This window comes from Vigna unguiculata, chromosome 10, assembly GCF_004118075.2.
Source record: "Vigna unguiculata cultivar IT97K-499-35 chromosome 10, ASM411807v1, whole genome shotgun sequence".
Lineage (NCBI taxonomy): Eukaryota > Viridiplantae > Streptophyta > Magnoliopsida > Fabales > Fabaceae > Vigna > Vigna unguiculata.
The window spans coordinates 34,556,633-34,568,733 of NC_040288.1; the positions used below are offsets into that span (position 1 = coordinate 34,556,633).

General features: G+C 31.0%; 2 protein-coding genes across 2 annotated transcripts; both read right to left on the reverse strand.

The window, feature by feature from the left end:
* Positions 1-803: 803 nt before the first annotated feature.
* Positions 804-3,992, reverse strand: LOC114165593. Its single transcript, XM_028050178.1, has 4 exons — positions 3,772-3,992; positions 2,913-3,632; positions 931-1,731; positions 804-824 (listed from the first exon to the last, which is right to left on the reverse strand). Exons 1-4 carry the CDS (start codon positions 3,811-3,813, stop codon positions 804-806), a joined length of 1,584 nt encoding a protein of 527 aa, XP_027905979.1. The 5' UTR covers positions 3,814-3,992.
* A 102-nt stretch (positions 3,993-4,094) lies between these two features.
* Positions 4,095-7,099, reverse strand: LOC114165594 (probable disease resistance protein At4g27220). Its single transcript, XM_028050179.1, has one exon. It carries the CDS (start codon positions 7,062-7,064, stop codon positions 4,095-4,097), a length of 2,970 nt encoding a protein of 989 aa, XP_027905980.1. The 5' UTR covers positions 7,065-7,099.
* Between the last annotated feature and the right edge of the window lie 5,002 nt (positions 7,100-12,101).

The following is a 12,101-nucleotide window of genomic DNA, read 5'->3' on the forward strand; positions in this document are numbered from 1 at the left end:
CCTTTTTATCCCCACAAACTTAAACAAAAATCAAATTTACATATTTCAACTTAAAAACTTTTATACTATACCCCTCACTTTAATAATTTGTTTTAAAATTATAACTTTAAAATAACTTAAAATGATATGTTTTCATTAATAATATATTTTTTAGTACTAATAACAGTAGAAATGGTGTATAAATTAAAATTATCAAATTACTATGTAAATATTTTGTTGATATTAATTAAATTTAATATACTCATTAGTCTAACATAACTATTAATATAAAATAAAATAGACAGTAATACTATTTTATTTATATATTTAGACAAGTATATATAATGTAATAGGATAATTTATTAAAATAGTTATACATCCAAAAATAAGTTTATTAATTTAAAAGTACTCATAGTGATAACAATGAATATATATATATATATACAAGTAAAGTTATTAAAATATTTTTAAAAACTTTTAATTATTTCAAATTTAAATTTATTAACTTATTACCGTCAGGTTTGTGTAACTTACTTTATTTTCAAAACATTAATTTTTAATATATATTTAAAAAAAAAGCTCTTAAAATATTACACAGTGAAAAGTTTCTAACTGTGTTGTGTGAAAATCGCTTAGTATCAATTTTTAATTGAAAGAAAATATGAAGACGTTGGCCAGTGCGTATTTTTGTTTACAAGGAAATCATAACATTGCATGCTTTTTCAGGCAATTTATATTAAATTGAATGCTTTAAAAATAGATGAACCACGTCTAATTTATTAAATGGATAAAAGGACTTTAAATCTTTGAAAAACTCAACATACTTACCATTTAAAGCTTTTATGCTAAAAACAAGGATTTGCAATTTCCGATTTCCGATTGTGGTTTGGACAGAAGATGTTTAATAAAATCAGAAGAAATAGTATTAAATATAAATAAGTTAATAATTACCTTATCACTGAAAATTTTATGTATGGTGGCATTCAGGTTACCTTCCCAGTGCCATTTGGTTTTTTCATCTCCTTCCACACCAAATACATCTTTTATCTTTGGTGCTATTGGCTCTCTCACACTGAATTTCTCCATCTTCAAGCATTCTCTTATAATCAATATTTCCAATGATGGGAATTCAAATTCACATTCCTTGTAACTGCAAAAACTAGTCATGCTCCTCAGCCCCACAAGTTCTATAGAAATCAATTTGCTGAATTCAATTTTCATCATCATCATCCCTTCTTCACTTCCCTCGTTGCTTACTATTTCCTCTACTTTATGACAATCGATTACCTTCATTATTTTGAGTTGAACCATGCTTTTTGCGGTGGAGGATGCCATTAAATTCCTTAATCCCCTACAATTCTTCAGTTTCAAACATGTCAAGTATGTAAACGATAAAGAGGGAGGATTTAAATTGCTCAATCCATGGCACTGTTCTAAGCTTAAAAGCTCTAGCCTTCGTAGAATTGGAAATCCTAGATCCTTTATCGTTGCATTCAACAAAATTAATTCCTTCAGCTCTAATGCGATTACCAATCTTTCTTGTTGCGCTAAATTTGCTCTTGGTTCAAACCCTATAGAGAAAGACAATTTTAGCTTTTCTAGATTTGGCATTCTGTATGGAAACTGGTTAAGAAAATCAACACCTTCTACTGAAATCAAACTAAGTTCTTTTAGATAGTGCATCGGGTACTTGGGTAACAAGTTTTGTGCTTCCATGAAGTCAATTTCCATGTACTCCAACTTGGACAATACCTAGAGAACAAAACAAATAAAAGTAAATTCTATGAACAAGTAATGAAGTAAAATGCATCTACACCCCTTTCAAATTTGTTTGATTTTAGAAATTTTGTTTGGTTTTTGTAGTTTTCATTAAATGGTATTTGTTTCGGAACAGCATTGTCTATGATTTTTCTTTTTGTTTGGTTTTTTGTTCTTGACCTGAATGCCTTCAAGGCATATTAACTACTGTTAGAAGAAAATGACAGCACCATGTATGCATTAATGAAAATGACTCAACCACTACTCTCTCACACACTCAACAAAAACATGCATCGAACTTTGTTACATTAAAAATTATAACACACATTTTAAATTATTGGAAAGATGTAGAAATTGAAAATTTTGAAAGACATTTTGACACGAAAGTTAAAACATAAAGAGTTTGACTAAAATATAGAAAAATAATTTTAAAAGACCTGGATCATGACTTAAAATAGAAACATGATACTTTTAAAATTTTCATTTAATAATATTTATGTCATGGAAGTGGTAATGCATGATTTTAAAAGAAAAATGTGAGTTTAGAGAAATCCCAAAAAGCTTCAGGATCCTATATCTGGAAAATAAAATAGTATTAGTTAAACCACGTTTTTAATGTTATTTTTCTTTTAAGAAATGTTAGTTACCTAAAACAATGTTTTTTATAACTTTTAGAATTTAAACTTATACTAATTATAAACTAATAGTGGAGAATCAAATATATATATATATATATATATATATATATATATATATATATATATATATATATATATATATATATATATACCGTTAATTCCATCTTAAGAAAACTAGACAGGTCCGAAATTCAAGACTAAATTACAAACTTTTTATTACACCCCAAAAAAGAAAATTTTAATAAAAATAATATTAATAATATATTATTGTGAATAAAATTCACTGTAAAAGTAAAATAACATTCCTTTATTTCTTTTTAAAATTAAATAATCTTAAAAGTTTCCATTTTTATTTAATGTATCCTTTATTTCTCCTCATCCAAAAAATATTTATTTTTACTTTAGTTCTCATATTCTTTTATTTTTTATTTACTTACTTCTCTTTATATTTTGTATTCTTTACTAAATATATAAAGAAAAAAAATTGACTACACATTTTCTTCTTGTGAACTTTGAGAAAGGTGGGACATTGCTTACCTTTTGAGCTGAGAAAACAAAACTTTCTTCTTCCTCTGATGTTTTACTGATTTCTTTGTAGAATGTTTTAAGCTTCAAACACTCGTTGACACTCAACTCCTTCAATTTTGGGCACTTTATCGGATATCTCCCCTTATAGAAATATTTGATGTTTGGTAGACCATATAATCTCACATAGGTTAGTTCGGGAAACTCTAATGGATCATCGATAGCTTCTGATGCATCTTGACATGTAATAATTTCCACCATTTCCTGACAATACAATATCGACATGCGTTCAAGATTTGAAACATCTTTTGCCACGGAAGCTGGAAACAAATTCTTAAGCTCACCACAACCATATACTTCTATAATCCGAAGTTTTCTAAAGTTAAGAATTCCATTTGGATTTGTGTTCCACAATTCCTTCAATTTTGGGAGTTTTTCAAGAAGAATAACCTGCAAATTTGTGCTTATCCCTCCAGATGCATCTATTTCTTGAGAATCTTTGATTTCAAAAATCGTTTCCACTGACTGGCATTTAGAAACTTTCAAGTTGTCCAAACTTTCAAACCATCCTTCCATGTTACTTGGAAAAATCTTGTCTAGTTTATTGCACTTTTCAATGTTCACCGAAATGAGACTAGAAAAAGAATCAAAGTTCACTTTAGTATGCCATATATCTCTTAATCTCTTCATTTTGGTAATGTGGATTTCCTCCAACTTAGGGAAGACGCAGACCTACATTTTTTATCAAAACATACAATAATTACATTTAGAAGTTAAACAAAAACCACAAAGTGTAGAATGTGGTTAAGAACCGTAAACATAATATTAACTCAACTAAAAATAATATGTACTTATTTACATCGATACACACCTTATCTGCATTACTTTCTTTTGTCTCGAAGATCTTCTCCATAATTGGACACTCACTTATGATAAGACTTTTCAGCTTCTGTAAACTACTAGCCACAGTCAACGAACATAAGTATGTCAATTTATCACAATCTTTCACAACTAATTTTATCAAGTTTTGAAAGCAGAAACTTGACGAGACTTGATCACTCCATATCTTATGGATGTTGACTGAGCATAAATTCAAGTTCTCTAAGTTTGGAATTTCAACCTGCAAACACATACACAGTTAATATTTTACAACAGTTGAACAAATTATTTAACTTATAGGAAAAATTTGTAATATCATACCAGTTCACCAAAAAGAGGAGGTGCCTTATCACTTTTCTGATCTTCTTCACTACTACTATTTTCAGATTGAGGCTTTGTCGGATGTGGCCAGCAAGACTCCTCCACTTCGGTATAAAAACATGTAAATGATGGTAACGATTGGAATGACAAAGTCTGCAACTTTAGAAACTTAACGTTATCATAATTCATTGGTATTTGAATGATTCCCTTTAAAGTTTCACATTCAGAAACCTCGATTGTTTCTAGACTAGCACAAAATTTATCCAAGTAAGAATTATATTTACAAATCTCACATGATTCTTCACTATTAGCAAATTCCACCATGTAAACGGAGTAGAGAGTCACCAATTGATCACACATATTCACCTTGATGGACTTTAATTTGGAGAATGAAGCAACTGTAAGTGGACCATAAGATATCATCTCCAAGTTCTTCAGATTGTAAAGGCATAGAGATTCCAAATTGGTAAAAACATTTACACAATTGGACAATTCCATTGAATTGACATATTTGATGGCTTTGCTATCTGTGATGGATAAGTGTTTCAGATCTGGAAACCCATCTATATTCAACTCATTAACAACTTTAACAACATCATCTACCTTTCCCAATAACAAACTTTGTACTGTTTTAAACAACAATTTTATGTCTTCTTGGGAGTGAAAGCTAGTGTCATGACTCAGTTGCAATGCCAAAACTCTGTACGTTTCGTACTTATCAATCATCTTAAAGCCTATAACAGAAAACATTTCCAAGTCTCCAACCACAATTTTGTAGTTTTTTAACTTGTCAAAGAACAAGTGATTGGGAAAAACTGAAAAACATGGGATGCTTAAGTCCAAAACTTTTAACTGATGCAAATTCTTTAGCTCAGAAAGAAACGAATTTTGACCATGGTTTGGCTCTCCTTCCACCAACATTTTGATCAAGCTCTTTCTAATGTACAACTCTTCTAAATTTTTCAAACCTGATAGAATATTAGGTGGAATATTAGTCTCCAGTATGGAACAATCGTTGATGTCTAGGAGTTGTAACTTATCCAAGCACCCCAACTCAGTTGGCAAATTTTTAAGTTGGGATCCAAAGAAGCTAAGAATTCTTAACTTTTTTAGCTCTCCTATTGGTAAAGTGTCCTCTAAGGTGCACCGCTCCAAACAAAGCATCCTGAGCTTTAATAGGTATTTGATCGAAGGTGGTAATCTTTGTAGATGAAAACCAGTCAATATTAAAACTTTGAGATTTTTCATTCCTACAAAAAACTTCTCAGGGATTGTCAAAGATGGATTATTAGTGTCTATTTGAAAAAAAATAAGTTTTGAACAATTGACTAGAGGAAGCTCGTCAATGATATCACAATTGCATAAAGAAATAGAAGTGCATCTGCTGAGTTCAGGCCAGTCATCTAGTTTTCCATTTCTTAGAGTAAAAACATTCTTCTCCTTGTTTGCTATAGACAAAGCAGCATCTCGAACTATGTCATGCATATTGAAATGAATATCAGAATTTCCATCCAATAGTAAGCCCGAGTCTTTTAGCTTTTGGATTGTTATCTTAATTTTGTCTCGAGCTTCCCAAAGTGAGGAGACGCCTTCAAGTATACCCAAACCAAAACAACACTTCACTAAGTCCATAATTAATGGTTGATGGCCCAGTTGAGCACAAAGTAAGAAAATGGATTTGATCTCTTCATTTTCTAGATGGTCATAACTCATCTTCACTGAAATGTCCATATATGTCTGCACTCCCACCAATTCCTGCTTTTTAAGTTTTCCAAGTGCTGCTTCCCATACTAACTCGCTCTTACCTCTTAATGCCTTTGCAACTGTAACTATTGCCATCGGTAACCCTGCACAATACTTCACAATTTCTTGTCTAGAGTCTGGCATTACATTATGTATTCCAGCCAACTTCTGAAAAAGCTTCAAAGCATCCTTGTCATCTAATTGCTCTACACAAAAAGTTGGTTTTACGTCCATTTCGACATCCAATACTCTTTTTTCACGTGAAGTTAGCAAAATTTTGCACCCCTTGTGACCACCAATGATTTTTTCTCTTTTCAACCCTTTGTGATTAGGATCCTTGTTATCACTACTGAAATCATCATTGTCATCATTATCATCAATGGGAATCCCTAACTTGTTCAAATCTAATTTATGCCAAAGGTCATCCAAGATTAAAAGGGTGTTCCCTTTTTCTTTCTTTAACCTTCTTCGTAGACAATCAGCTCTCACATTTTCACCTTCACCTTCCAATCTCAATCCTAACACGTAAGCAATTTCTTCCTGGATTTTTTGTAGATCGGGATTGATTGTGATTTCTACTTTAATCACCACATTAAACAACTTCTTGTCTCTAGCTATCCTTGCAATTTCTTTGATTAAAGCACTTTTACCCACACCACCTCGCCCATACAATCCGACCATTCTCACGTTGGAATCTTCAAGTTGTCTCATTACTTTTTCCATTGTGGATTTTGTTGAATCAAATTCTATAAAGTCAAAATTAGACAATGTGGCCTCATTAGATGTTAGGTTTTGCCTATAGGAAATTTCATCAAACTTAGGGGACTTATCAATTAGATTTTTAACATCCACTTCCATCTTCGTTGCTTGTCTTCCTAATCTGTGTCTATTCCAGAAGTATGGAATAACATAACAATTGATCGATCGGGCTCTTTTATGGCCATCATCGTTCTCAAACTTCTCCACCTTAGTCTCAATTTCACTCACTTTTCGATTCCATTCGGTAACCTTACCTTCAATGTTATTTAGATTTCTGACAGCCTCCTCATCACATTGATGATCTATCTTATCTTTTTCATATCCAAGATCCTTAACGCTATCCTTCAGTTCAAGAACACTTTGCTTATAACGGACAATGTAAGTCACGTGTCGCACACTGTGTCTCCATACAAAACTAATCACTCCTTCTACAACTTTGCCAAAGGGCCCCGACCAATCCATCCCTGGAGCCTGGTTATTACCTTGTACAAGGTGGAACTACATCTCTTTACCAACAAAATGTAAGAGAAAACATACGAATCAGTAACTAAATAAATAAATAAAAAATGGTAATATTAAATGAGTAATGAAATCATAGGTATATGTGCTAAGGTCAAGTCAATCAACATTGTGTTAAAATTTATGAGATCATTTATATCTATATTCGATTATTTTAATTACACTAACTTGTCAGATTTATGTCTTAATTTGAATCTAATCTAATCTTCATTTGTTTATTTAGAAGTTTATTTAGAAGGTCCCCCCTCCAGGCACTAGTACATTCTAGTCAAATACTTTGGTTATAAAACATGCAGCTAAAACACCTCCATCAACACCACCAGATTGTGAGGTTGGCTTCAAAATTATTGTCTCTAAATTACTTTCATATATCAAATTAGCAATTGCTGCAATTTCTTTGCTCTCATTCTTTGATTAATTAAAAAGTGTGACTATAGTTTCCACGTATATTGGTACATTTTTTGTTAAATGATCAACTATGTATGTTTTAAGCACTTCAGATTAATGTTTTTGCAGATCTTTTGGTGTTAACCAGAATGAGATATTTCAGTTTTTGAGGGTCCAGATTCAATTGGCTTTATGGTGATTATATATGCTTGTTTATGGCTTTATGGTGATTATATAAAAGATCTATGTTTATTCTTGATGCTTCACTGACACTTTCAAGGCATATTGTTGAAACTACCAAATGCTTCAGCATAACCGTTGGTAAATGAATTTTAATTTGGTAATACTAAAATAACATAACTATATTTGATAGGTTCTTCCGGATATGTCCAAGGTAGGGGTGCATGTTTTGAGACTTAGGATATGACTTAAAGTTTAGAGTTATGATTTTGGAATGATCTTTTTAGCAATTGGTAGTTTTGTATTGGCTTTTTACCCCTTTCTGTGATTTTATGATTTCCCCCAATATGTTTCTTCTTTTCTTTTCTTAGGATCTCAATTTTGGACTTTATTGTTCTTTACCTTTTTTGGCAGCAGCTATAGTTGCTCCATTATGGACCACCAGGCACGAGGAATTAGTCTTATTCACATCGTGAATTAAAATGATGATTTTACACTAAATTTTTCCATTATATGATGTTTTATATATAGAGTACTGAAAATGAGAATTTCTAATTATAAGTGGTGGACAAAATTAATGTCACATTTTGTTTGCCTGGGCATTTTTTAGGCCTAACTTTAGCACTAATTTGATCTGCTCTAATTGTTGTTGTAGGTTACAGACCAGAATTTGAACAATTGGCACAACACACCGGCTATTATTGCAGGATGTACTTAAAATTGAGTTAAGACTACAATATTTTTATGTATATTTTGGAAAATGAATAAAGTTCTCATTTGCTGTTTTTAATTTAATGTAAATTTGAGACATTTAAAGTTCTCACACAATTTATTTTAAATAATCATTTATTATATGATATAATTAGACTTTTAATATTTTGAATATGGTAAAATTATTAATACTATTATTACCATATCATAAAATAATTTTAAATAAAATATGTAATTAGATTATTGATTATAAAATTAATAAAAATAATTGACTTTGTATAGTGAAGTGTACATTTCAGTAAACGGATCCATTAAAACAGTGCAAGCAACTGGGAAGGGTGTTATAAGGATCTCATACCTTAAGTGTGCCACAAACTTAGAATGAGGAAAGCTGTTCTTAGTCTTCACAAGACCAAGTACTCCATTTCTTACTTGTTCGAAGCTGCTGTATGTTAAACTTTATTATTGCAGGAAACTTATTTCGTCCAACAAAATTTCTTACAATCTCAAGTAAGAATAGACATGGCATGGATATAAGGTATAGAGAAAGGAACAAAATATATACCTGTCTTATTGGAATTGGATGATCCAGAATTTTACTTGTCACTAAACTTAGTTTTGTAGTCTACCTGAAGAAAACCGAACAAGGAAATGGAAAAGCCTAGAAAGAAAAAATCTTCACTTCTCTATGAAAGGTTGTACCCAAATAGATATTTTACTATGCTTCACCTTGTAAACAACTTCACCTTTCACCATGCTTTATATGTGGCTTCCAAACTATTTTGAATTGGACCTTAAGCTTAGCCTGTAAGACATGGGTTCCTCTACAATGATGTCCTATCTCAACATGTTCCTGTTGTTGTTCTCGACTACTTGACTTGTTCCAGAAGTTGAGATTCCAGGGTAGAAGCTGAAACTTGTTATTCCAGGGAATAAGCTTAAAACCATTACCTGAAAATAAACATGACAACTAAATTCAAAATAAAAATTTAACCATACTTTTCAAAAATATTTTACATACAAAATCGACTTATATTAACGTACTTAACATAACCTCAAGAAGCAAAGCGATTATAAGCAATTACAGTGAACAATAATCACATAAAAAATTTGTCATATTTATTTCTTGCAACAAATAGAACTAAAACGTTAAAGTACATTACCAAAATATAAAAATACACATAAAAGGTATTAATTAAATATAAACTTCAATGTCTAACCTTTTCATGATCCTGTATCACAATAATCATACATATAGAAGCACAAAAACTTTTCACTCTGCATTTAAAACTATAAAACCCATTAGATATTAACTTAAAACAGAAATACAAAAATATATTCAAAGTAATGACATATGGAATGACAACAAAATCAACATCAACTTAAAACATTGCAAACACATGATAGATCAAAATTTAAGAAATGAAACAGTGAAATAATGTCTCTTCAAAGTAACAAAATAACAAAGTAAAGCCTAATGACGTGTTTGGATTAGGCAATTTAAGAGAGTAATTCATTTATTTAGAGAATATGATTTTCTTTGAAGTAAAATAACTTGTGTGGGTAAGAATTTAAAACAACAACTCATTTATTTGGCTAAATTCGGCAGAATCGACCTCAAACTAAATTTAGCCAAATTGGACTGAGCTTATGCCGGCAAAAATTTGGTCGAATTCAATCTAGTCAGTTCGATCAAAATTTGACTGAATTTAAATATTTTAAGCTGGCTATTATATTTTTTAAATTTAATTTCAAAATTAAAATAAGTTGTTAAAATGAAATTTTATCTCATAAGAGAAATTCAATTATTTTATCCAAACAAGAAATTGAAATGAAAGATATTCCAAAATCATATACAAATTATTTAAAAAATGAAGGGAATTCAATTGCAAGAATTTCAAATGCAATGCATTTCAATTTTTTAGAATTATTGAAATACTTCATCCAAACACAAGGTAAATGTCAAACTTTTAACCAATATATTTAAACAATTTCTTTAGACACTTGGTATCCGTAAAAGACATGTACAATACAAAAGTTGCCTTTATATAAGTTGAAGAAAAACCCAAGATTGAAATGTAAATAAAAAATTTGGATAACTGAAAACAAAATCCAAACCTCTTAAAACCTTCACATATCATAGAAAACAATGTATTTGTTTGTGTTGAAGGAAGACCTGAGACTGAAATGTAAACATAAAACTTGGTGTATCGTCTAAGAAATGATCGACCTCAACATGATCATTTTAATTCCGATTCGATAAAGATTTATCATTGGCTGAGGTGACCTCCCTGGATTTGGGCCAACCTTGAAAAAGGATATGGACCGATCTTGGACCGACCTTGAAGAAGGATGTGGACCGATCTTGGACCGACCTTGAACCAACCTCAATGAAAGATATGGACCGACCTTGATGAAGGATATGAACCGATCTTGAACCGACCTTAAGGAAGGATATGAAACGACATCGTTTCGATCATTTATTCTAGAGATCTTTAAGTGTGTAAATCGTTAAATTTTACCTACTAACAAGTCATGCTGTCAGTTGCAATAGCAATCCACCCATCCCGAGTTTAAGGGGAGGTGGGCACTCAGGATGTGAACGACATTTTTCTTACCTATAATTACAAAGGTCTCACCTAAAGGAGAGGACGAACTTTTTCTAGGCTAATAAACCACTTAGTTAATGAAAGTCACAATTTATCTTCTACTCCCCAATTGACAAGCTGGTTTAGTTACGGGAAGCTCTCTCAATGGATGAGTTGGTTTAGCTGCTGGAACACTTGCATAATGGATAAACTAACACCAAAATTTGTAGAACTATAACATAGAAAAGGCTTTGAAGAACTTAACAAAAAAAAGGTTTCTCTGCGTTTTGTGCATGGTGTCTAAGGTGTTGTTCCATCAACATCAATCCCTATTACATTATTTTCTTAATTATATAGTTGATATAATTGATGTTATGACAAAAATTGATCGATCAAATGTCTGTTTGGTTGCTCACTCATCCCTCATTTGGCTCCTGAAAGGTGCTTAACGAAGAGTGATCTAGGACTGGTCCACGAGTTGTTGACCAAATTAACACTTTTACTCATGGGTTAGGGTTGGTCCATGAGTCATTGGCCAGCGTGACACTTCTACTCATGTAATGGTTTTCAAATATTCACATCAATCCCTGTTACTTTATTCTCTTAATTATATAGTTGATATAATTGATGTTGTAACAAAAATTGATTGATCAAATGTCCGTTTGATTGCTCACTCATCCCTCATTTGGACCCTTGAAAGGCGCTTAATTAAGAATGAGCTAGGACTAATCCACGTTATTAACCAAATTGACATTTCTAATCGTGGATTAGGGTTGGTCCATGGATCATTGACAGCGACACTTCTACTCATGTGATGCTTTTCAAATATTCACCTTCGTTTGAGCTAAAAACAAATCATAACAGTTACTTTTTCTTTTTAAAGTTTGGTCGTTAATAATACAACATTTGATTAAAAAAGGAAGGAAGAATAAATATAGATTATTTATCATATAAAAGAATATCTTTTATGTAAATGTTCGAGTACTATATAAAGTGTATTAACTAATAATATATATATATATATATATATATATATATATATATATATATATATATATATTAATTTATGCTGTTTGAAGGTATTACGTTGCACTCATGACTTTCATTTATTCTT

Excerpts from the sequence above, each read along its gene's own strand:
- LOC114165593 (XM_028050178.1), bottom strand. The coding sequence starts at position 3,813 with ATGGAGAAGATCTTCGAGACAAAAGAAAGTAATGCAGATAAG. Across the intron at positions 3,633-3,771 it reads AAGAAAGTAATGCAGATAAG|GTCTGCGTCTTCCCTAAGTT; the intron begins GTGTGTATCGAT and ends TAAAAAATGTAG. Across the intron at positions 825-930 it reads ATAAAATTTTCAGTGATAAG|CATAAAAGCTTTAAATGGTA; the intron begins GTAATTATTAAC and ends CCTTGTTTTTAG.
- LOC114165594 (XM_028050179.1), bottom strand. The coding sequence starts at position 7,064 with ATGGATTGGTCGGGGCCCTTTGGCAAAGTTGTAGAAGGAGTGATTAGT.